General features: G+C 40.3%; 1 protein-coding gene across 6 annotated transcripts in view; it reads left to right on the top strand.

Annotated features, from left to right (window-relative positions):
* LOC143028632 (ATP-binding cassette sub-family C member 5-like) overlaps positions 1-27752 on the top strand; it is a 328912-nt gene that overhangs the window by 78385 nt on the left and 222775 nt on the right. For all 6 annotated transcript variants that reach the window (XM_076191041.1, XM_076191039.1, XM_076191038.1 and 3 more), the window contains exons 9-11: positions 466-639; positions 2551-2698; positions 26870-27018. In XM_076191041.1, coding sequence (XP_076047156.1) covers positions 466-639; positions 2551-2698; positions 26870-27018 — 471 coding nt within the window. The remainder of the gene's footprint in view (positions 1-465; positions 640-2550; positions 2699-26869; positions 27019-27752) is intronic.

Here is a 27752-nt window from a genome sequence, read left to right as displayed (position 1 = left end):
CTTTCACATTTGGCACCTCCCTCTGTTGTCTCCACTTTACATCCATTCTTAGTCTTCCTTCCACCAAATGATTATCAGATATTCTGTGAATAATATTTTGATGCAGCCTGAAGGGATTTCTCCCTGTCTTCAGTATTACTGCATGAGGGGGTAGAGAGGGGGGTTGCTGATTGAATGAAGTGGCCTTGATTTGGATGTGCTGTGTCTTGCTGCATTGCCCCTGACCCAGGGTGATGGGCAAGATGCAGGGATGACCCGTCATCCAGAAGGAGCCAAGATGAGAGGAATGGTGGTGGAATGGGTGAGGAGGAATTGGATGGTGATGGAATTATGCCTTTTGACTTTAGGTACCTCCCTTGTAAGGAGGAAAAAGCCTTTGTTATATGTGCGTGTGTATGTTCGTAAAAAGATGACTTGTATTAATAGGCATTCATGTGATTAATTTAAAATCTTTTGGCATTTCAGCTTATCAACTTGTTTGCGAATGATGGACAACGGATATATGATTTTGCTGTTTTGGGACCATTGATCATTGGAGGACCAGTGGTGGCATTGGGTGGAGTCTTCTACATCCTCTTTCTCTTAGGTCCCTGGGCATTATTTGGAATGCTCACTTTTCTCCTCTTCTACCCATTTCAGGTGGGTATTTTTTTTTAAGTTATTCTTTAGGCACAAGTGCGAAAAGGGTCTTTGTATTAATTATTTTTAGTTCTTGTCTCCCATAGATCTGCTGGGGGTGAAATGTGGACTGTTTTCTATTTTGTATTAGTCTGACTATTTCTGTGTCACCAACGTCTAGAAGAGCAGAAAATTCTGTGTCGAAAATGTTTGGTACAGGTGTTATTTTCAGATTTGAGCAAGAGGGGAATGCCTTTTGAGCATGGGAAAAGGCAGGGAGTAGGGGTGAGTGGAGAATGGCTTTGTATGGAAGATATTTTGGTGTAGCCTTGGGGAATTTTTTCCTTGTCTTTTCTCTTATCCATGTCTGTTGAGCAAGGAAGGGAGGGGGCGAGAGATGAGGTGAGGGAGTAAGGAGTGGTTGTGTGTGGAAGATGTTTTTGGTGCAGCCCAAAGGGTCTTTTCTCCATCCTCTCTTTTCTGTATGAGGGGACAGAGAGGAGGGGTCGCCATTTAAATGAAGCAGCCTTGCCGTGGATGTACTGTGTCTTGCTACATTGCTTCTGACCCAGGGCAGTGGGTGAGATGCATGGATGACCCGTCATCTAGGATGAGCCAAGATAAGAGGGAGGGAGGGGGTGAATGGGAGTGGAGTGTGATGGGGATAGAATGGGTGGGAGTGGATTTTATGCCTTTGTATTTTTTGGCTACCCTTGTAAGGGGGAAAGGGCATTTGGTATATGTATGTAGATTTGAACTCATGTATTGTTATAGCTTGGTCTATATCAGCCAAGTTATTCCATATATTCATACATTTGTGTGGAAAACGATTTCATCACATCCATTTGACATGTGGTCTTTTTTAATTTACTTCCATGACCTTTTAAAACCCTTCCATCTTTAATGAGGAAATCTCCTCTATCATTGCAATCTGTCCCCTTTAGTGACCTGAACGCTGTAATCATGGCACCTCTTTCTCTTCAATCTTTCAAGGTTGGCAGACCCAGTACCTTCAGTCTTTCTTCATATGGTTTATCTGTCATGCTGGGGACCAGTTTGGTTGCTGCCCTTTGTATTTTCTCAATCTTGCTTATATCCTTCTCTTTGTGTGGGGTTCAGACCACAGATGCAGATTCCAGTCTTGGACGTATCAGGGTTTTGATGAGTTTTTTCATCATCTCTTCATCCATATAATAGATCATTTTGCAATATTCTTCTGTTCTCATTTTTCACTTTTCTCGTGATTTTTGCATCATCAAGAAACATGTTGGCATAGCTTATTGTTCCTTCCATTATGTCATTAACATAGACAAGAAACATTATTGGTGCAAGCACTGAACCTTGTGGCACTTTGCTAGTTACTGCTCTCCAGCTTGACATCTTGTCATTTACTACTGTCCTCAAGTACCTTTCCCTCAAAAAGTTTGTAATCCATTGATCATGTATGTGACTTTGACTTGGCTATCTCCCTTGTAAGGGGGAAAAAAGAAGTTGGTGTATAGATAAGTAGATAGTGTACATGAATTCTTTTTTATTCTTCCAGTAATTTGTTTACAATCTTGTAGGAGGTTGCAAATGTTTTCATCTTCTCTTGTCAGTTTGTCAGGAGATGGTCCTTGTAATTCTAGAGGCCCAAGGTTTATCCCAATAGCAACAGCCAGATAATTTTTGTGATATTAGTGTACACTCATGATTTATATATGTATATATACTCCAGGAATATATATACTTCAGGAGGAGCCAAGATAAGAGGGAAGGAGGGGTATGAATGGGAGTGGAGTATGTAGGGATGGAATGGGTGGGAGTGGATTTTATGCCTTTGTTTTTTTGGCTACCTCCCTTGTAAGGAAGGAGAAAAAAGCCATTGGTATATGTATGTATATATGTATGGAATAGGAATCATATTCTTTTAATATACATTTCTCATTGCAGTTTGGGATTTCAAGACTGACAGGCTACTTCAGGAGAAGAACTGTAACAGTAACTGATGAACGCGTTAGGATGATGAATGAATTACTCTTCTCTGTAAAGCTCATTAAGATGTATGCATGGGAAAAGAGCTTTGCTAAAAAAATTTCAGGTATTTTGCTATTTGTTCTTTTTGTGTTAGAAAAAAAAATCATACTCAGATCACAAAACAAGGTCAAGACTGACTACCAAACTCCCTACACAATCAAATCCATGTAGACATCAACCCGACCAAAAAATCCCACCTAAGAGAGGCAAGAACCACATGAGCAGCTTGCATATCAGTCATTATCCAGCACCAAGTAGCACCAGCACATAGTAGGGCTGGCAACTGATACAAACTGCCCCAGGGGCAACCATCACACATAGGACACTGGACACCTCATTTTACAGAACCCCACACTAGTTATTCCCAGACAATAATACATTATTTCATCCTTTACTGACTTATGGGCCAGTTTAGTGGCTGTTGCCAATTAGCTGGGAGTCTGTGAGAGAGACTTGGAACAACAAATTGAATGAATGCTATTGTGATTTTCATGCTTAGCAAACTTTGCACAGCAAGGATTGACTGTATATTTGATATAATCCACCAATTAGTGTTGCTGGGCTGAGAATGCCCAGGTAGCTCATCAAGGTACGAAAGTGTTAGCTGCACTCAAACACTCGCCCATACCTTCCCTGCATCATATTGGGAGGTGACATTGCTAGCTTTGAGTACCCCAGTCCTTGCTGGTATGCCTCCTTCAGGAGGCAGGGTACATTTGGAAATGCCAAAATAAACCAAGGAATTAAAGATAGGGGGTTTGTCAGGCCACTTATGATTTTTTTTTATAATTATTATTATGGATAGAGGTGGATGGAGTGAACTTGAGGGGATGACTGAGGATGAGATGGATGGATAGATGAGATGAAAAGGTCTTTGAGCAAGAGGAGAGTGTCTGTTGAGCAAAGAAGGGAGAAGGCAGGAGATGGGGTGAGTGGAGAATGGCTGTGTATAGATACTGTGATGCAAGGATGGAGAGGACAGGGGATGGAGGGAAGTAGGGAGTGGTTATGTGTGAATGATATTTTGATGCAGCCCAAAGGGATTTCTCCCTGTCTCCTCTATTTTCTGCTTGAAGGGATGGAGAGAGGGGGTTGCCAATTAAGTTAAGTAGCCTTGCTGTGGATGGATCATGTTTTACTGCATTGCTTCTGACCCAGGACAATGGGTGGGATAAGGGATGACCCGTCATCTACGAGGAGCAAAGATGAGAGGGAGGAAAGGGTGGTGGGTTGGAGTGGAATGGGTAAGAGTGGGCTAGCTCCCTTATAAGAGGGAAAAGGCCCTTGGTAGGTAGATTATTTTTGTGATTATTATTATTATTATAATTTTTTATTTATTTATTTATTAATTTTTTGTATAGGAATGTACCCTTAACCACTTCGGTACGGGACTTAAATCTCGTGGGCAGCAGCCAATGCCAGCCGTATGACGTGTCGTAATAATAATCGCATCACAAAATATAGTCACGGCTTATATCGATCGTTCTCTCTTTCACCCGCGAATTTTGAAAACCACAGAGAATGGGATTCAGGGCGCATTTGGGAGAATGTAAAAACACAGGGGCGACTACAATAAATATAATCAAGACGCCGATATGGCAGCGTCGCGAATCCACTTGCTCCTCATGACGCCTACGTGTGCGGCACCGTATGGAAGGGGTTAAGGGCTACTGAGAGTAGGATGCCTAGTCCCATCCTCTGTCCCATTTTTGTCGCCTTTTAAGACTCAAGTGGGAACACATGGTGGTAGTATTTTTTCCCCCCACCTCTTTTTCTGCATGAGGAAAAGGAGAGGTGGGGGGTCACTGATTAAATGAAGCAGCCATGCTATGGATGTGCTGTGTCTTCTTGCATTGCTTCTGACCCAGGGCAGTGGGCAAGATGCAGGGATGACCCGTCATCTAGGAGGATCCAAGAATAGAGGGAGGGAGGGATGGTGAATTGTGGTGGAGTGGGTGGAGATGTAATGGGTGGGAGAGGAATTATGCTTTTTTGACCATGGCTACCTTCCTTGTAAGGGGAAAAAAGGTACATGTATTATTATCATTATTAATATTATTTTAAAATGATAATACATATACATACATATACCAAGGCTTTTTCCCCCTTACAAGGGAGGTAGCCAAAAAGGAAAAGGCATAAAATCATTCCCACCCATTCCATCCCTGAATACACTCCACACCCCTCCACCCTCCCTCTTATCTTAGCACCTCCTGGATGACAGGTCATCCCTGCACCTTGTCCACTGCCCTGGGTCAGAAGCAGTGTCGCAAGACACAGCACATCCACATCAAGGCTGCTTCATTAAATCAGCGACCCCCCCTCTCCGTCCCCCCATGCATAGAAGGAGAAGACGGGGAGAAATCCCTTTGGGCTGCGTCAAATTTTGCTCATACATACTACCTCCCCCCCATCCCCCCACCCATTCCACCTCATGCATCACAACCTCATCCATATACAACCATTCTCCATTCACCCCTGTCTTCTGTCCTCTCCCATCCTTCCTCAACAGACATTCCCCTCTTCCCCAAAGCCCCCTTCACCCCATCCATCCACCTCATCCTAGGACATCCCTTCATGTTCACTCCCTCCACATCTGCCATCCATACCTCTTTTACTAGTCTTTCTTCTCTCATTCTTTCCATGTGTCCAAACCATCCTAATACTCTTTCATCAACCCTATCTCCCAACTCCCTTTCCACCCCTGTTCTCCTCCTCACCTCCTCATTTCTCACTCTATCCAGCCTAGTAACCCCCATCATACACCTCATCTCAAACACATTCAAACTCCTCTCTTCCTCTCTTATGTTCCATGTTTCTGCCCCATACAGTGATATTGGCACAATCACTCCTTCATACAGTCTCCTCTTAGCATCCATTCCCAAATGTCTATTCCTCATTACACTTTTTATTCCACCAAGGCATTTACTCACTTCTCTCAATCTACATTCTACCTCCACCTTCACTCCACCTTTTCCTGCCACATTAGCACCCAAGTATCTAAAACTATCCACTTCCTCTAGTCGCTCTCCCTTAACCCCTTCCATACGGTGCCGCACACGTAGGCATCATGAGGAGCAAGTGGATTTGCGACGCTGCCATATCGGCGTCTTGATTATATTTATTGTAGTCGCCCCTGTGTTTTTACATTCTCCCTAATCTGCTCTTAATCCCATTCTCTGTGGTTTTCAAAATTCACGGGTGAGAGAGAGAACGATCGATATAAGCAGTGACTATATTTTATGATGCGAGTATTATTACGACACATCGTACGGCTGGCATTGGCTGCTGCCTGCGAGATTTAAGTCCCGTAGTGAAGTGGTTAATGCTCACTTCCAGTCTACTGCCACTTTCACCCCCTGTACATATCATCATCTTACTTTTGCCCACATTTATCTTCAGCTTTCTTCTATCACACCCTCTTCCAAACTCTGTCACCAACTTCCTCAATCCCTCCTCCAATCCTGCCATAAGCAGTGTCGTCCGCAAACAATAGCCGGTTCACCTCCCACCCCTCTCCATTTTCTTTAACCATCTCCAATCCATGACCCACTACCCTTGCATTTACCTCTCGCACTACCCCATCCATGTATAAGTTGAACAGCCAGGGCAACATAACGCATCCTTGATGAAGTCCCACCTTTACCTCAAACCACTCTCTCTCTCCATTTCCAACCCTGACACAAGCTCTACTACTCTCATAAAAACTCTTGACAGCTCCTATCCCGTATATCCACAAAACCTCCCACATATACATATACCAAGGCTTTTTCCCTCATACACTCCACTCCCTCCCATCTTAGCACCTCCTGGATGACGGGTCATTCCTGCACCTTGTCCACTGCCCTGGGTCAGAAGCAGTGTTGCAAGGCACATCACATCCACAGCAAGGCTGCTTCATTAAATCGGCGACCCCCCTCTCCACCCCCCCCCCCTGCATAAAAGGAGAAGACGGGGAGAAATCCTTTTGGGCTGTGTCAAATTTTGCTCACACATACTACCTCACCCCCCATCCTCCCACCCATTCCACCTCATGCATCACAACCTCATCCATATACAACCATTCTCCATTCACCCCTATCTTCTGTCCTCTCCCGTCCATCCTCAACAGACATTCCCCTCTTCCCCAAAGCCCCTTTCACCCCATCTATCCATCTCCTAGGACGTCCCTTCATGTTCGCTTCCTCCACATCTGCCTTCCATACCTCTTTCACTAGTTTTTCTTCACTTATTCTTTCCATGTGTCCAAACCATCCTAATACTCTTTCATCAACCCTATCTCCCAACTCCCTTTCCACCCCAGTTCTCCTCCTCACCTCCTTATTTCTCACACTATCTAGCCTAGTAACCCCCATCATACTTCTCAGACACTTCATCTCAAAAACATTCAAACTCCTTCTCTCTTCCTCTCTTATGTTCCATGTTTCTGTCCCATTCAGTGCCTTTAGCACAATCATTCCTTCATACAATCTCCTCTTAGCATCCATTCCCAAATGTCTATTCCTCATTACACTTTTTAATTCACCAAGGCATTTACTCGCTTCTCTCAATCTACATTCTACTTCCACCTCCAGTCCACCTTTTCCTGCCACATTTGCACCCAAGTATCTAAAACTATTCACTTCCTCCAGTCGCTCTCCCTTAATGCTCACTTCCAGTCTACTGCCACTTTCACCCCTTATACATCTCATCACCTTACTTTTACCCACATTTATCTTCAGCTTTCTTCTATCGCACACTCTCCCTCCTCTGATCCTGCCACAAGCACAGTGTCGTCCACAAACAACAGCTGGCTGACCTCCCACTTTTCTCCATTTTCTTTAACCATCTCCAATCCCTGACCCAGTACCCTTGCATTTATCTCTCGCAACACCCCATCCATGTATAAGTTGAACAGCCAGGGCAACATAACGCATCCCTGATGAAGTCCCACCTTTACCTCAAACCACTCACTCTCTCCATTTCTAATCCTGACACAAGCTCTACTACTGTCATAAAAACTCTTGACAGCTCCTAGAAGCCTTCCTCCTATCCCGTATATCCACAAAACCTCCAACAGTGCCTTCCTGTCCACCCTGTTGTAAGCCTTTTCCAGACCCATACAAGCCCAAAAAACATCCTTCCCCTTTCCTATAGCTTTCTCACATATCTGTCTTACCACAAAAATCTGATCTATACAACCTCTAACCCATCCTAAATCCACACTGTTCCTCACCAATTACTCCTTCTGTTCCTCTACTAATCCTTTCAATCAAGATCCTCCCATAAACCTTCCCAACTACACTTAACAAGCTAATCCCTCTGAAACTACCACACTCACACTTGTCCCCTTTTCCCCTGTAAAGTGGAACTATACAGGCACTCCACCAGTCCTCCGGCACTCTACCCTCTCCAGGATACATTAAATAACCTCACCAGCTAGTCTACCATCACTGTACCTCCTTTTTTTAGACATTCTGCATGGCATCCATTCAGACCAGGTGTCTTACCTGCTCTCATCATCTTAACAACTGCCTTCATTTCATCCTTCCTTATTTCTTCTCCATTTTCCTCATTCATCACAGTCATTTTCTTAGCACTTCCCACTGCAACTATCTTTCCCTCCCTATCCTCCTTCACATTTAGCAACTCCATAAAATACTCTGCCTATCTTCCCCTTACTGCCTTCTCTTCCATTATCATTTCTCCATCTGCACCTTTTACCTTTTCTTCTCTACTTGATTTGCCTCCTCTTCCTCTCTTAATTTCTTTCCAAAACATCTTTTTATTACTTTCAAAATTTTCTGTCATACTCTTACCCCATTTCACATTTGCTCTCCTCTTTGCCTCCTTTACCTTGTGCTTTACTTTTCTTTGTACCTCTCATATGACTCCCTTGTCCTATTTTGTAACCAATCTGTGAAAGCTCGCTTCTTCTCTTCTACAATATTCTTTGTTTCCTCATCCCACCATTCACAACCCTTCCTTCTATTTCCTCCTGTCCTTCTTGTTCCACACACCATCTTTGCACACTTTGTGAATTCCTCCTTGAACCATCCCCATTCCTCCTCCACTCCTAACTCTACTCTATCCTTCACTCCCTACCACTCCTATCTCAGCTTCTTCATGTAACAAAGGATTACAAAGGCGGAGCATGCCGACAGGAGACCTTTTGATCCATATCTAGGTCGGATGCAAAAAAAAAAAAAAAAAAAAAAAAAAAAAAAAAAAAATATAAATATATAAAAAATAAATAAATATATATAAAAAATATATAGATATATATATATATATATATACACACATATATACATATATATATATATATACATACACATATATACACATACTGTATATATCATATTAATAATAAATTAAAACCATAATAATGTAAAAATAACAAATAAAATACATAAATAAATGCATAGGTATAGTTGAATAACAAACAGGTAAATAGTAAATGATTATAAATTGACATATAACTAATAATAAATGAAAATCAGACAGACAAATTATAACAAAACAAAAACAAATAATATAACATAAATTATAATCATTACAGCATCTTACTTAGGTATTTATCTAAATGATTCTTAAAGCTTTGAACTGAACTACATTGCACTACCTGTGCAGGAAGTTTATTCCATTCATTAACTACACGGTTGGCAAAGTTGTTTCTACCTACTTCCAAATTGAATCTATTTCCGGACAGTTTGAGACCATTGTTTCTTGTCTGATTCTCATTCAATGTGAAAATTTGGTCACTTTTGATGTTGTCAATTCTCTTTAAAATCTTAAAGACCTGTATCAAGTCACCTCTGAGTCTACGCTTTTTTAGGAAAAACAGATTCATGTGCTTAAGTCGATTTTCGTATGATTTATTTTTGATATTTGGAATCAGTTTTGTGGCTCGCCGTTGTACTTTTTCCAGTCTGTCAATGTCTTTAATGAGATTCGGTGACCATACGGAAACAGCATATTCCAAATGTGGACGAACTAACGATTTATATAGCTTGTTAATGAGTGATGGACTTTTGAAATCAAAAGATCGCGCAATCAATCCCAGAATCTTATTTGCTTTCTCAGAGGCTGAAATACACTGCTTGGATGATTTGAGGTCGTTACTGATAATTACGCCGAGATCTTTTTCACTATCCACTTTTGTTAACGAATTTCCAAATAACTTGTAATCGTACTTACTGTTATTTTTACCAATGTGCATTACCTTGCATTTACTTGTGTTAAATTTCATTAGCCACTTTTCAGACCATTGCTGTAATTTATCTAAATCTTCTTGAATATCTAATTGGTTTGAGTGATCATTTGCCACTCCGCACAGTTTTGTATCATCAGCAAATTTGGAAACCGTAGATTTTAGTCCATGGTCTATATCATTTATATATACTATGAATAGAAGTGGCCCAAGAACGGAACCCTGAGGAACTCCACTTGCAACACTTTTCCATCCAGAAGTTTTTCCATTTAAAACAACTCTGTTTTTGACCTTTCAACCAATTACTAGTCCAACCTAATAGGCTACCACTTATTCCATGCAAAGCTAATTTAGTAAGTAGTCTTTCGTGTGGGACGGTATCAAAAGCTTTTGCAAAGTCTAGATATATTAAATCTATATTGTTTCTTTTGTCATAATTCGAGATAACTGTGTTGTAGAATTCGAGAGTTCACTCTAAGCACCTCCCTACCTTTTGTCCTTTTCCTCTTTCTCCATCTCTCCTCCACTCTCAACTTACCTTCCACCAAATAATAAATTGATATTCCCTCACCCTCTCCCCTTAGCACATATACATCCTTAACTCTTCCTATTATACTTCTATCTACCACTACATAGTCCATTAACACTATCTACCACCCTTCCATCCACCACCCTTTCCCATGTGTACTTATGCTTCACTTTCTTCTGAAACACTGTATTTGCTATCATCATCTCTCTTTCTAGACACATCTCCACCTTCAACTCTCCACTACGATTCTTTCCTGGAACTCGACATTTCCCAACCACTCCGTCAATTGGTATATTTCCTATCCTAGCATTAAGGTCTCCCAGTACTATTACATTGACATTTCTCCCTAATCCCTCTATGCTTTCATTTAAACTTATCCAAAAAGCCTCCCTTTCTTCTACACTCTTCTCACTACCAGGCCCATACGCACTTACAAAAACCCACATCTCCTTTCCCACTTTCACCTTCATCCACATTATGCTTGAGGAAACCCCCTTCCACTCCGCTACATATTTACCTATCTCTTCACTCACTAGTATAGCCACCCCTTCTGTCTCCACTACGATTCTTTCCTGGAACACCACATTTCTAAACTACTCCGTCAGTTGGTTCATTTCCTACCCTAGCATTAAGGTCTCCCAGTACTATTACATTGACATTTCTCCCTAATCCCTCTATGCACTCATTTAAATCTATCCAAAAAGCCTCCCTTTCCTCTACGCTCTTCTCACTACTAGGCCCATATACAATTACAAAAACCCACATCTCCCTTCCCAGCTTCACCTTCACCCACGTCAGCCTTGAAGAAACCTCCTTCCACTCTACTATACACTTGTCTACCTCTTCACTTACTATTATAGCCACCCCGTTTCTCCCTCGTCCCCTCTTCACTCCTGAGAACCTCCCAACTACACTCCCAAACTCACACTCACCCTTCCCTTTCATTTTAGTTTCACTCAAAGCCAGCATATCCATCTTTCTTCTCACATACCAGGCCCATATGCACTTACAAAAACCCACATCTCCTTTCCCAGTTTCACCTTCATCCACATTATCCTTGAGGAAACCTCCTTCCACTCTGCTACACATTTACCTATCTCTTCACTTACTAGTATAGCCACCCCTTCTCTCCCTCTCCCTCTCTTCACTCCTGATAACCTCCCATTTACACTCCCAAATTTACACTTGCCTTTCCCTCTCAACTTAGTTTCACTCAAAGCCAACACATCCATTTTTCTTCTCACAAACATACTACCTATCTCTTCCCTTTTACTCTCATCTGTACCACATCCATGCACATTAAAAGACCCAAACCTTAGGGTGCTGGTTGGAAAACTCTGAGACCCTCTTATGCCTTAACTTTTTTTAGGAATGACCCCTGTGGGGCTACAGGGAGAAGGATGCCTGGTCCCAATCCCCGTTCCTTTTTTCTCGCCTCTTACAATCTAAGTGGCAGTATTCTGAATGATTGAATGTGGATGAAGGTGAAACTGGGAAAGGAGATGTGGGTTTTTGTAATTGCATATGGACCTGGTAGTGAGACGAGTGTAGAAGAAAGGGAGGCTTTTTGGATAGCTTTAACCCCTTCCATACGGTGCCACATACGTAGGTGGCATGAGGAGCAAGTGGATATGCAAGGCTGCCATATCGGCATCTTGATTATATTTATTGTAGTTGCCCCTGCGTAATGACATACTCTCTAAACTGTCTTCATCACATTTTCTATGGTTATCAAAATTCACGGGTGAAAGAGAGAACGATCGATATAAGCGGTGACTATATTTTATGATGCAAGTATTATTACAACACATCGTACGTCTGGCAGATAATGCTGCCTGCGAGATTTTGGGCCCGGAGTGAAGAGGTTAAATGAATCCATAGAGGGATTAGGGAGGAACATCAATGTAGAAGTATTGGGAGACTTTAATGCTAGGGTAGGAAATGAAGCAATTGACGGAGTGGTTGGGAAATGTGGGGTTCCAGGAAAGAATCATAGTGGAGAGTTGATGGTGATGTGTCTAGGAAGAGGGTTGATGATAGCAAATACAGTGTTTCGGAAGAAAGTCAAGCATAAGTAGACATGGGAGAGGGTGGTGGATGGTAGGGTGGTAGATAGTGTTAATGGACTATGTAGTGGTAGATAGTGTTAATGGACTATGTAGTGGTAGATTGTGTTAATGGACTATGTAGTGGTAGATAGGAGTATAATAAGAAGAGTTAAGGATGTACATGTGCTAAGGGGGGAGAGTGGGGAAATATCAGATCATTTTCTGGTGGAAGGTAAGTTGAGAGTGGAGGATGGATGGAGAAAGAGGAAAAGGACAAAAGGTAGGGAGGTGCTTAGAGTGAACTCTTGAAATGAAAAGGAGAAGGAGTACAAGAAGCTGAGAGAGGAGTGGTAGGGAGTGAAGGATAGAGTAGAGTTAGGAGTGGAGGAGGAATGGGGATGGTTCAAGGAGGGAGTCACAAAGTGTGCAAAGATGGTGTGTGGAACAAGAAGGACAGGAGGAAATAGAAGGAAGGGTAGTGAATGGTGGGATGAGGAAACAAAGAAGGTTGTAGAAGAGAAGAAGAGAGCTTTCACAGATTAGTTACAAAATAGGACGATGGAGTCATATGAGAGGTACAAAGAAAAAAGAAAAGTAAAGCACAAGGTAAAGGAGGCAAAGAGGAGAGCAAATGTGAAATGGGGTAAGAGTATGACAGAAAATTTTGAAAGTAATAAAAAGATGTTTTGGAAAGAAATTAAGAGAGGAAGAGGAGGCAAATCAAGTAGAGAAGAAAAGGTAAAAGGTGCAGATGGAGAAATGATAATGGAAGAGAAGGCAGTAAGGGGAAGATGGGCAGAGTATTTTATGGAGTTACTAAATGTGAAGGAGGATAGGGAGGGAAAGATAGTTGCAGTGGGAAGTGCTAAGAAAATGACTGTGATGAATGAGGAAAAAGGAGGAGAAATAAGGAAGGATGAAGTGAAGGCAGTTGTTAAGATGATGAAAGCAGGTAAGGCACCTGGTCTGGATGGATGCCATGCAGAATGTCTAAAAAAAGGAGGTACAGTGATGGTGGACTAGCTGGTGAGGTTATTTAATGTATCCTGGAGAGAGGGTAGAGTGCTGGAGGACTGGAGGAATGCCTGTATAGTTCCACTTTACAAGGGAAAAGAGGACAAGTGTGAGTATGGTAGTTTCAGAGGGATTAGCTTGTTAAGTGTAGTAGGGAAGGCTTATGGGAGGATCTTGATTGAGAGGATTAGAGAAGAACAGAGGGCGTAATTGGTGAGGAACAGTGTAGATTTAGGACAGGTAGAGGTTGCGTAGATCAGATTTTTGTGGTAAGACAGATATGTGAGAGAGCTATAGGAAAAGGTTAGGATGTTTTTTGGGCTTGTATGGATCTGGAATAAGTCCGCTCGTGACCTCAGCTCAGTCCGCTCGTGACCTCAGCTAGAGACCTCGTTTTTCTGCACAGACACCAGCTAGTGAATACCTGTGAATTTTATATCTCCGAATAGTGTTAAGTGATTGTGTTGTGTTTTTGTAATTGTATACGTATAGCGCTATACAGTTACAGATATAAGATAAAGTGCAGGGTTCTATTTAATTTCAAAACAGTTTTCTGTTACCGTATTCCAAAAGTAGGAGAAATAGTATAAGGTAAGCAGAGTAAGCTTCGCGTATTTAGTTTATTAGAGACCGCTTTGATTTTTTGTTGTTGTTGATTTGTATTTTCTCTTTGCCGTTTTTATTGCTAAAGGGGGAGCGAAATGGCTTGTGAAGGTTGCGTGAACCTAGAGGTCCGTCTCAGGATGTGTGAGGAGGAAATTCGGCTTCTCAGGAGTGCGCTCCGTGAGAAGAGTGAACCCTCCCCACAACCCAAAGAGCGTTCCACTTCTTCACCTACTGTCACTGCCATGAGCGAGTGGCGCTCCGTGGGGTCCCGTTTGTCGAGCCCGCGTTCGGTAGACGTGTGCCCTGTGGAGCAACCGCTGGCTCTAGTCAATCGTTTTGCTCTACTGGAGGATGAAGTGGCTGAAAACCAGGAGTTCTTGGTGGTGGGGGACTCCATGGTTCGAGGCTATGACGACCTCCTGCAGCGAAAGACTAAGCGACGTTGCAAGCTTGTATGTCAACCGGGCCGTGGGATCGTTGATTGTACCCGGTCCATCAGGGAGCAAGGACGGAAGAACACAGTTACGATTGTACATACGGGTAGTAACGATGTAGGTAGGGTGAGATCAGAGGAGCTTGTTCGGAATTACAAGGTCCTCCTTCAGGAGATGAAGGAACGTGGGAGCCGTCACGTAGTCTGTGGGATCCTCCCGAGGATCTATGCAGGTTCGTGTTGGAACAGTAGAGCCATAGGGATCAATGATAGGATATCGCAGTTGTGCACACAATTGGGATACCACTTTCTTGATCCTTGGTATCTCTTTTCTAGGCGCCATGACCTTTACGCTTCTGATGGGATCCACCTTACCCGCAGAGGCAAAGATGTTCTTACAAACCTCATTGTGGGAGTTTGTAATGAACTAGCTCCTTTTTTAGGGTAGAAGGCCAAAGGGAAGGGGAAATAGAATGTACTTGGGAAAACAGTGTAGAGTATAGCATTAATGTAGAAAAATGTACCAGTATAGGACAAAATATAATTTTAGGATATAATGTCGCTAGAGGACGAAATGTCACATTAGGATATAATGTCATAGGACAAAATGTCGCAATGGGATATAATGACAGTGGAGGACAAAAGATCACGATGGGAAGTAATGATAGTGGAGAACAAAATATCACGATAGGATGTAATGATAATGGAGGAGAAAATATCACGGTAGGATATAATGTCATTGAAGGCCAAAATGTAATTTTAGGAAGGGATACCGGACAGAATGTCAATGAAGGCCAAAATATCATGATAGGATGTAATATCGCTAGAGGACGAAATGACACATTAGGATGTAATGTCTTAGGACAAAATGTCACAATGGGATATAATGACAGTGGAGGACAAAAGATCACGATGGGAAATAATGATAGTGGAGAACAAAATATCACGATAGGATGTAATGATAATGGAGGAGAAAATATCATGGTAGGATATAATGTCAGTGAAGAACAAAATATAATTTTAGGAAGAGATACCGGACAGAATGTCAATGAAGGCCAAAATATCAAGATAGGATGTAATGACAGTGGAAGACAAAAGATCACGATGGGATGTAATTATAGTGGAGGAAAAAATATCACGGTAGGATATAATGTCACTGGAGGACAAAATATAATTTTAGAAAGGGATGCTGGACATAATGTCACTGAACGACGGGAGGCCGGCGTGAATCACGGTGACGTAGGGGGACAAAATGTACAAAATAGATCGGATGACCGTAATCGACCAGATGTCCGTGATGGGGGAAATGTTAATTTTGATAGGAGAAATGTTAATGAGGCATTGAATGTCAATGAAGGACCAAATAATAATAATATAGAGCAAGGCATAAATAAAAAACAAAATGATAATATAAGACATGATATTGAAACTCAAAATGTGTCAAAAAGAAATAATCAGGAGTTTCTTAAAACTATGTACTTTAATGCTCGTAGTATTAGGAACAAATTTCAAGAAATACAGGCGTATGTCAAAAGCGAAAATCTCGATATGATAGGAATAACTGAGACATGGTTAAATGGTACAGAGTTCGAAGCTGAATTTAATATTGCGGGATTTAAACACTTTCATCAGGATAGAAACCACAAGAAAGGTGGGGGTGTTCTATTGTACGTTAAAAACAATGTTCATGCTTGTGTTTTAGAGAAAGTGAAACAGGATGCATATGACAGTTTGTGGGTTGAGTTAACCCAAACAAATGGACAAAAAATGAATATAGGTGTAATATATAGGCCAAAGACATTATCATTAGCAGACGACAAACTGTTATTTCAAGAACTGTCTAGTTTCTGCAACCGGGATTTATTGATAATGGGTGATTTCAATTTTACTGACATTGATTGGATGACCCTTGAACATGGCCATATAGGTAGTCGCTTGATTGATTTTCTTGGTGACAATTACTTTATTCAGCATGTAAAAGAGCCCACAAGATATGGAAACTTACTCGATTTATTGATCACTAGCCGCGAAAGCATGGCAACTGATGTAGAAGTCGGTGAATCTGTTGCAAATAGCGATCACAACTTAGTCAGATTCAAACTCCTAAACAATTTTAGAATAGATACTTGTGCTTCTAAAATACCCGATTTCAGTAAAGCTCAGTTCATAGAACTACGTCAGGAGCTTCAGCTTACAGATTGGGAGGAAAAATTAAACGAAAGGCCTGTAGATCAGATGTGGGAAATATTTCAAAATACGCTCACTAAGATGATTCAAACTTACATTCCTTTTAAGGACAGACGTCCCCCAAATCAGGCTCGCCCAAAGTGGCTCGACAAAGAAACTGAAAAAAGTATTGCTAAAAAGAGACAGGCTTATAAGAAATATAAGTGCTCGGGTGCATCTAATGACTATGAAAGTTATGTATCAATACAGAGAGATTTGAAAAAGACAATAAGAAAAAGAAAACGACAATACGAAATGAACATCGCTGAGAAATCCAAAGAGAATCCCAAAGAATTCTATAGTTACATTAGAGATAAAAAGGTTGTTAGGAATCACATTGGTCCACTATTATCTGCTGATGGTCAACTTGAATATTCAAATGAAGGAATGTGTAATCTCTTAAACAATTATTTTAGCTCGGTATTCGTAAACGAAACACCTCAAAGTGAATTCCAAACTGAAACCTGTGAAAAGTCTGGGGTAAACTTACTCACTACGGTAAATATAACAAAAGAAACAATTAAAAGGTGTATAGACAAACTCAAAGTTAATAAAACACCAGGGCCTGACGGTTGGCATCCAAGAATCTTAAAGGAAATGAAAAATGAGATTGTTGTTCCATTAGAAATTATTTTCAAGAAATCCATCATATCCGGAGATGTCCCAAGAGAATGGAAGCTAGCTAACGTTACTCCCATATTCAAAAAAGGTGACAAAAAGAAACCAAATAACTATAGGCCTATTAGTTTGACTTCGATCGTAGGAAAAATAATGGAAACTATCATCAGAGATGCTATCGAATATCATTTAGAAAGTAACCGTTTGATAAATGATAGCCAACATGGTTTCAGACGGAAACGTTCTTGCGTGACTAACTTACTCGAATTCTACAACACAGTTATCTCGAATTATAACAAAAGAAACAATATAGATTTAATATATCTAGACTTTGCAAAAGCTTTTGATACCGTCCCACACGAAAGACTACTTACTAAATTAGCTTTGCATGGAATAAGTGGTAGCCTATTAGGTTGGACTAGTAATTGGTTGAAAGGTCGAAAACAGAGAGTTGTTTTAAATGGAAAAACTTCAGGATGGAAAAGTGTTGCAAGTGGAGTTCCTCAGGGTTCCGTTCTTGGGCCACTTCTATTCATAGTATATATAAATGATATAGACCATGGACTAAAATCTACTGTTTCCAAATTTGCTGATGATACAAAACTGTGCGGAGTGGCAAATGATCACTCAAACCAATTAGATATTCAAGAAGATTTAGATAAATTACAGCAATGGTCTGAAAAGTGGCTAATGAAATTTAACACAAGTAAATTCAAGGTAATGCACATAGGTAAAAATAACAGTAAGTACGATTACAAGTTATTTGGAAATTCGTTAACAAAAGTGGATAGTGAAAAAGATCTCGGCGTAATTATCAGTAACGACCTCAAATCATCCAAGCAGTGTATTTCAGCCTCTGAGAAAGCAAATAAGATTCTGGGATTGATTGCGCGATCTTTTGATTTCAAAAGTCCATCACTCATTAACAAGCTATATAAATCGTTAGTTCGTCCACATTTGGAATATGCTGTTTCCGTATGGTCACCGAATCTCATTAAAGACATTGACAGATTGGAAAAAGTACAACGGCGAGCCACAAAACTGATTCCAAATATCAAAAATAAATCATACGAAAATCGACTTAAGCACATGAATCTGTTTTCCCTAAAAAAGCGTAGACTCAGAGGTGACTTGATACAGATCTTTAAGATTTTAAAGGGAATTGACAACATCAAAAGTGACCAAATTTTCACATTGAATGAGAATCAGACAAGAAACAATGGTCTCAAACTGTCCGGAAATAGATTCAATTTGGAAGTAGGTAGAAACAACTTTGCCAACCGTGTAGTTAATGAATGGAATAAACTTCCTGCACAGGTAGTGCAATGTAGTTCAGTTCGAAGCTTTAAGAATCATTTAGATAAATACCTAAGTAAGATGCTGTAATGATTATAATTTATGTTATATTATTTGTTTTTGTTTTGTTATAATTTGTCTGTCTGATTTTCATTTATTATTAGTTATATATCAATTTATTATCATTTACTATTTACCTGTTTGTTTGTTATTCAACTATACCTATGCATTTATTTATGTATTTTAATTGTTATTTACATTGTTATAGTTTTAATTTATTATTAATAAGATTTTTTTTTTTTTTTTTTTTTTTTTAATCCGACCTAGATATGGATCAAAAGGTCTCCTGTCGGCATGCTTTGCCTTTGTAATCCTTTGTAAGGCTTACAATAGGGTGGACAGGAAGGGACTGTTGGAGGTTTTGTGGATATACTGGATAGGAGGAAAGCTTCTAGGAGCTGGAAAAGACTTATGACAGGTGTAGAGATGAAGGCACTGTGGGAGGTTTGGAGATGTACAGGATAGGAAGAAAGCTTCTAGGAGCTGTCAAGAATTTTTACGATAGTAGTAAATCATGTGTCAGGATTAGAAATGGACAGAGTGAGTGGTTTGAGGTAAAGGTGGGTCTTCATCAGGGATGTGTTTTGTCGCCCTGGCTGTTCAACTTATACATGGAGGGGGTGGTGCGAGAGGTAAATGCAAGGGTGGTGGGTCAGGGATTGGAGATGTTTAAAGAAAATGGAGAAAAGTGGGAGGTGAGCCAGCTGTTGTTTGCGGACGACACTACGGTTGTAGCAGGATCAGAGGAGGGATGAGGAAGTTGGTGACAAGGAAAGTGTGTGAAAGAAGAAAGTTGAAGATAAATGTGGGTAAAAGTAAGGTGATGAGATGTACAAGGGGTGAAAGTGGCAGCACACTGGAAGTGAGCGTTAAGGTAGGAAATGGATAGTTTTAGATACTTGGGTACAAGTGTGGCAGGAAAGGTAGGAGTGAAGGTGGAGGAAGAATGTATATAGGAGTGGAGGTGGAGGAAGAATGTATATATAGAGAAGCGAGTAAATGCCTTGGTGGATTAAAAATTGTAATGAGGAATAGACATTTGGGAATGGATGCTAAGAGGAGATTGTATGATGGAGTGATTGTGCCAACAGCACTGTATGGGGCAGAAACATGGACACAAAGGATGAAGAGAGAAGGAGTTTGAATGTGTATGAGATGAGATGTCTGAGAAGTATGATAGGGGTTACTAGGCTAGATAGAGTGAGAAATGAGGAGGTGAGGAGGAGAACAGGGGTGGAAAGGGAGTTGGGAGATAGGGTTGATGAAAGTGTATTGGGATGGTTTGGACACATGGAAAGAATGAGTGAAGAAAGACTAGTAAATGAGGTATGGAAAGGCAGATGTGGAGGTAGTGAACATGAGGGGGCGACCTAGGATGAAAGACACTTATGAACCGAAACATAGTTTGTTGCTGCATGGCGATAAAAACTTGTACACGGTGATAAAAACTTGTAAGATGAATTATTCCCTCAGGATAGTAAATTACAATTTTTCTGTAAAAATCCGAAATTTTTCATGTACATTTTGTATTCAATAAACTTTTCATGGCTCAAATTTCCCACAAAACAATGGACCAACGCAAGCAGGAGTCGCATACATGCAGTTCACGAGCTTTAGCCACCAGTGACTTTTCCTGGCATGCGCGTTATATGTCGGTGCGCGCTATCTGTGTACCGAGATAACGAAGTGCATGGGTGCGCATTATAACCCGATGCGCATTTTAAGCCGGAAAATACGGTATATATATATATATATATATAATATCACGGACTACTATTACACAGGACGTGCGCACCCAGATCCCTGGGTCCGCTAGCAGAGGCCATTGCTTTTTTGTAACTTAACATTTTATATTGGACAAATATATCAAAACTATAAACCTAACATTGTATATAGGACAAATATATCAACTATTGACTTACTCAATGCAGTATAAGTTAATATAAACTTTTATAGTGAAATAAGAAACTATTTTTAAGGCACTGCTATGCTTTGAAATGCCAATTTTAGCCGGACTTAACAGGTATTATTGTACGAGATTAGTGGACACCAGGGTTGGCGATTTATCTTTTTAGAAATATAAAAAAATAGATTTTTTTATTTTAATCAGATTCATTTGTTGAGGAAGGAAGGGAGAGGACGGAAGACAGAGGTGAGTGGAGAATGGTTGTATATGGATGATGTTGTGATTGCATGAGGAGGAATGGGCGGGGGGGTAGGGTAGTATGTGTGAGTAAATTTTGACGCAGCCTGAAGGGATTTCTCCCCGTCCTCTCCTTATATGCAAGGGGGGGACGGAGAGGGGGGGTCGCCGATTAAATGAAGCGGCTTTGCTGTAGATGTGATGTGTCTTGCGACACTGCTTCTGACCCAGGGCGGTGGGCAGGGTGCAGGGATGACACGTCATCCAGGAGGTGCTCAGATGAGAGGGAGGGTGGGAGGGGTGTGGAGTGTATTTAGGGATGAAATGGGTGGGAGTGTTTTTATGCCTTTCCCTTTTTGGCTACCTCCCTTGGAAGGGGGAAAAAGCCTTGGTATATGTATGTATGTATGTCTGTCACAACACTTCTAATGTGACAACCAAAATCTTGTTCAGCCTTCTTGATCGAATTTTGTACAAGTTGTAGAAGATATTCAGCAGTGTGAGGTTTCCCTGATGTGTATATTGTGTCAACTAAATAAATCTGACCAGTGATGTTGTTAGTGACACATATTATGGGCTCATTATGGATGTTAGACCACCCATCAATTGAAAGACATACAGTTTCATTATTCAGGTCATCTGCACACTTTTTATATTCCTTTTCATACACAAGACCCAAGTACTTATCAGCAATATCTTTTCTGGATGGAGGAATATAACCTGGCCTCAGGTTCTGAACCATCTTGAGAAACTGAGGATGCTGAACAAGACGAAATGGTGAATTTATAGCAAATATAATTCTTGCAACTTCGTTGTCGAGATTTTCCTTTTGAGAGGCTGAAGTTTTTATGATAAATCTGTCCAGAGATGTTGATGACTTTCATTTAGATTAAAATGATTTAGCAGAAGTGGCTCTTGTGGAGGAGTCTGATAGTGACCATTTTAATGGTGGAGTCAAGTTTGCAGATAACTCAAGTGGAGCCGATAATGAAGGGATTGAAGCTGTTGATACAGTAAATTTTAGCATATTGCATAATTAATAAATGAATAAATAAATAAATGAATACAGTGTGATTTAGGCTACTTTTGAATACAGTAGTAATTCTTTTAGATAATGATCATATTCACACAAGCCACTAAATTATTTGGAAATAATTAACTGGACATGAAATAGGTGGGCTTGGAATGTGGCCCACACATGATTCAGTCCACTTTTAAATTCACTAAAAATAATAGGCTAGTTGGGTTAAGTTAGGCTAAGTCCCATTGGGCTGCATCCCATATGGGCTGAATTCCAATGGAACCTATGAAATATATTACACAATGTTGAATGAAATGAATAACAATCATCTAGGCCCCAAAGTTGAGTGGATACAGTATATTATAGTGATATAGTCATTACCCAAATTTAGAAGTAATGAAGTTGAAGTATCATCTCTTTAGGCCTTCACATTCTTATTGCACATGCTCTCCATTGTTCACCAAATTTATATAGTTGCACATGAAAAGTGAGAAATGCACACAATATAAGACAATTATTTACCTGGGTCATCAATTTCTTCTGTATGCTGCGGCTGACCATAGCATTTATCTCTGAGATTTTAATCTTGTCACAATGCCCTGTAGTTCCTGGATGCAGTCTTTGCATTTAGCTCGGTACCCTTTGTCAGAAGTTGTTGGTAGTTTTTCAAAATAATTCCAGACAGGATCATTTTTTCTGCCTGAAGGAACCACTCTGCCAGGTCCAGAAGACATCCTTCCTGGTTGATTCCAAAGCAGCAACTGAATCAGGGAGAAGCTGCTTACTTAGAACAAGTTTAAACAAGAATCTTGTTGAAACTTGTGGGCTGCACAGGCTGCACATGTAGGCTTATACCGTTCCTTGTATACTTGTGGCAAGTCTATATAACACTGCTCCTTATATTGATATGCTAAAAATGTCCTTTAGCAATCAGATCGCATATCAGATAGCAATCCCACAATATTTAAAATCTGTAAAAAATCTATTTTGATAAAAAAAATTGATTTAATAAAAAAAAAATATTTTTTATCTTCTTTTAAAAGATAAAAAAAAATCGCCAACCCTGGTGTCCACTAATCTCGTACAATAATACCTGTTAAGTCTGGCTAGAATTGGCATTTCAAAGCATAACAGTGCCTTAAAAATAGTTTCTTATTTCACTATAAAAGTTTATATTAACTTGTACTGCATTGAATAAGTCAATAGTTGATATATTTGTCCTATATACAATGTTAGGTTTATAGTTTTGATATATTTGTCCAATATAAAATGTTAGATGACAAAGAAAGCAATGGCCTCCGTTAGCAGACCCAGGGATCTGGGTGCGCACGTCCTGTATAATAGTAGTCCTTGATATATTTGTATATATATATATATATATATATATATATATATATATATATATATATATATATATACAGCCAGTCCTCGTTTAACGACGGAGTATAGTTCAGAAGACCCCGTCGTTAAGCGATTTCGTCACTAAACGAGGACCCATTGAGAGACATACATGTATGAGCATATAAACAAAGATTCGGAAGTAGGCAAAGTGACAAAGTGCTACATGCTAGGTTATTTTATTCGGGGAATGTATATTAATACATTTTGTATGTTTGTTTACTTACTGTCCATCTTGCTGTGGTTGTAGGTGCAGGGATACTTGAGGGGACCACATCAATCATTTATTAGGTTTAACGTCTAATATACATGGGCACGTCATGTGCCTACAAGTGCAATGAAAGAACTAACTGGGCATCGCTTCTATGCAGTAAGATTATACAGCTAAGGCCACTTTCACACAAGCGTTTCCATACGCGCGTTCGGGTGGGCCGCGCTTTAACTTTAAATGGAGTTCAATGGGACCTTTCACACGACGCGGTTTGCGGACGTGCAACGGAGCACAAACGCAGTACCAGCAAGAACGCATCCATTTTTCCTGACGCACGCATTCTTGCTGGCTACTAGTGGCAATGAGAGCTTTCACCCGAACGTTCTAGAACGTGCCCACGCAGGTCCCGCTGCCATATCAGTCATAGCTTCCAGCTGGGTGATGTAAGTTACACATCCCGTTCTGGTGCGTAATTCATTCGAGTATGATATAACAGTCATGATTTATAGGAAATGTGCATAGATATTTGAGCACAGTTGATACACATGCATGCATACATCACGTAGCCTACTAATATTAATCAATGAAGAACATTTTCAGATGAGTAGCAGGATGGCATTCCACAACACTGAGGAGTTGATTTCCGAAGTAGAAAAGAGGCCTGCACTATGGGATCCTTCGAAAGAAGGTTCGGGCGGGACCGCTCACCGCAGGCCAGCGGCAGGGTCTGCTGGTCAGTGAAACGCGAATGCGTGGCAAACGCGTGTACAAATAGCTGATGTGTTTCTGTGCGTCCGTTTGACGCGTGCACAGAAACGCTCGTGTGAAAGCGGCCTAAGCATACGAAACGACGTTGCCGCTACCTAATTAGGTACATTGTGTGTGTGCGGTGCGCTATGCGCTCACTACACGTCTGAGTCACTTTAGCAAGGCTGTGTCCAGAGGTGCGGGCAGCACTGGATTGCTATGGCAACGTCTGGCCGTGTAGAGGTGCACTCACGCTAAGTGTGCTGTGAGCATATACGTGTACTGTGCATGCATGTTAACTGCTCCTGACGTTCGCACAGGGGTGAAATACAACACACTGTATCATTCTGCACATTACACTGCCACTGGCTATGCGACATAGCCATATTATTATACCACACTCACGTCACTGGGCTGCATGCATCGTACATACATATGCATGCATGCTACGCCTAACACTCGCACGGGGGTAAGCTACCACACACTGTATATCTAAGTCGATGGCTTTCCTCTGCTTCTTAGAACCGGATCCAGTAGGTGAATTTGTATTCTTTCGTTTTCCAGTCATCATGAAGGGATAAAGTTGTATACTGTTAACTAGAAATCACTAAAAAATTGAGGAGCAAATTTAAGTATAGACACTTGGAACAAACTGGATAATGAAATAGTATGCGCAAAAACCATTCATGAGTTTAAAAGCAAACTGGACACTGCGAGATACAATGGCGGGACACCACGAGCATAGCTCCCCTTCCCGCAAAATACAACTAGGTAAATACACGCTAGCAGCGTGTTATGGTTACAACTGATGAGTAGTGATCGTATGTGTTTCGGTAGGCACGAAGATTCGAATGCAGTAAAAGAATATTTTTGACAATTTTTTACTTTTTTTTTTAAGAAGCCGTCGTAACACCGAGTCGTCGCTAAACAAGATTGTTGTTAAGTGAGGACTGGCTGTATATATATATATATATATATATATATAGATATATATATATAGATATATATATATAATATATATAGATATATATATATATATATATATATATATACATATATGTATATACAGGTAGTTCTCGATATATGCGACTTCGATATATGCGAATTCGCGTATATGCGATTCAAGAATTTGCACCACTTTTTGATATGTGCGGGGATATATTCGAAGATATGCGATTTGACCTAAAAAAAAAAAAAAAAATAGTCGCGGACGATTATTTTTTTCAAAATACCTATTATGTATTTGAAGTTGGTGCGCATAAAGCCGTGTGGTAACACTGGCTGCATCAGCTAGGTAGAGCTGGCATCACTGCGGCGTTATCACAACAACAACATCGGCAGCTGTACAGACGGCATCGTCTTAGGCATCCTTCCTGTTTCATAGGCCAAACCATTGTCTTTCTGCAAGTAATTAAGCTTTTTTGATACACAAATTAATTATTTTTTCACAAACAAATTAATTTTTGATACTTATTACTGCCCCAATTAATTTCGTCAATTTTCACTCTCTGCAAGAATTATCGTTTATTCTCCGCACTGGATAAACTCTAAGCAGTAAGCCTGCCTGTGTATCTCCAGAGCACATCAACAGTCAGTTTAAAGGTCAGATATCAACAGATATACCATTCACTAAAAATCATCGAAAAAGTACTTTTTAAAAGCATAAAAATAAAGTTTTTACCTATTACAGAAGAATTTATTCAGAAAATTCGCTTTTAATTGCGCCTCGCATACCACTTTTCCAAAGTCTAGATATTCAGAATAACAATATTGTTTGTTTGGCAACTGGGACGTCACGAACGCGGAATTCCCCGAACCTTTCCCGAAGCGCACGGGCGGAATGTTTCGAATAGCAGACGACGCAATGAAATGAAGACAAAACTGTTTTTTGCCAAATTTGATAAGATGTAGATGGTGGAATTATATAGAATACTGTCAGTATGTTTTTTTTATGTACATTAAACTGTAAATACAAAAAGTTATGGAAGTCTTGATATCTGACCTATAAAGTTCAGATATCAAGACTTCCATAACTTTTTGTATTTACAGTTTAATGTACATAAAAAAACATACTGACAGTATTCTATATAATTCCACCATCTACATCTTATCAAATTTGGCAAAAAATAGCTTTGTCTTCATTTCATTGCATCGTCTGCTATTCGAAACATTCAAACAGCTGAAGAAAATACGCTTGGCGAAATAAGTGATGTTTACGGTAGCGTCTTTTCCCGAGGTTAATACTTACATGTCAGAGAGTGTTAATGTATGTGTAATGCAGTATATAAGCCGTTTGCCAAAATAAAATATGTAAAAAAAAAAAAAAAAAAAAAATAAAAAAAAAAAATAAATAAATAAATAAATAAATAAAAAATCAATCCGAGTTGAGAAAGTATCCCCCTTTTTCCCATAGGTTCAATAGTTCGATATATGCGAATTCATTATATGCGGGGGGTCCGCGGAACGGAACCCCCGCATATATCGAGAACTACCTGTATATATGTGTGTGTATATATATATATGTATATATATATATATATATATATGTATGTATATATATATAACATGGGTAATTATCATCATTATCATTATTATTACTATCATATATTTCTATCAAAATAGAACTGTCTTAATTTTGTATGGAATATATTTATATAACCTTTTTACTTTTTTCTTATCTTTCCTTCTTTTAGAGATTCGTGAGAGAGAAAGAGTGCTTCTTGAAAAGTCTGCTTACGTACAAAGTATCAGCCTGGCTATGGCTCCAACAGTGCCAGTTATTGCTGCAATTGTTACTTTTCTTGCACACATTGGAGCTGGCTACAACCTGACTCCTGCCAAGGTAAATATTTTCATATATGATATGATATTGAAAAAAAAAAACATTTATCAGTGTATCAGGTCAAGAAGGTACTATATATACTTATGGAGGTAATTGTACTCCAGCTGTAGGAGTCAGTACTGTTTAGTATATGTGTATGTATTGACATACAAATACCAAGGCTTTTTCCCCCTTACAGGGGAGGTAGCCAAAAAGAATAAGGCATAAAATTCTTTCCCACCCGTTTCATCCCTACACTCAACTCCCCTCCACCCTCCCTCTTATCTTAGCACCTCCTGGATGATGGGTCATCCCTGCACCTTGTCCACTGCCTTGGGTCAGAGGCAGTGTTGCAATGCACAGCACATCCACAGCAAGGCCGCTTCATTAAATCGGCGACCCCCCCCTCTCTGTCCCCCCATGCATAAAGGAGAAGACTGGGAGAAATCCCTTTGGGCTGCGTCTAATTTGCTCACACATACTACCTCACCCCCCATCCCCCTGCCCATTCCACGTCATGCATCACAACATCATCCATATACAACCATTCTCCATTCACCCGTCTTCTGTCCTCTCCCGTCCTTCCTCAACAGACATTCCCCTCTTCCACCAAAGCCCCCTTCACCCCATCCATCCACCTCATCCTTGGACATCCCTTCATGTTCACTCCCTCCACATCTGCCTTCCATACCTCTTTTACTAGTCTTTCGTCACCCATTCTTTCCATGTGTCCAAACCATCCTAATACTCTTTCA

Source organism: Oratosquilla oratoria, chromosome 9 (assembly GCF_046742065.1).
Source record: "Oratosquilla oratoria isolate Oo_2021 chromosome 9, ASM4674206v1, whole genome shotgun sequence".
In the NCBI taxonomy this organism is placed as follows: domain Eukaryota; kingdom Metazoa; phylum Arthropoda; class Malacostraca; order Stomatopoda; family Squillidae; genus Oratosquilla; species Oratosquilla oratoria.
This window is presented reverse-complemented; position numbering and strand designations above follow the sequence as displayed.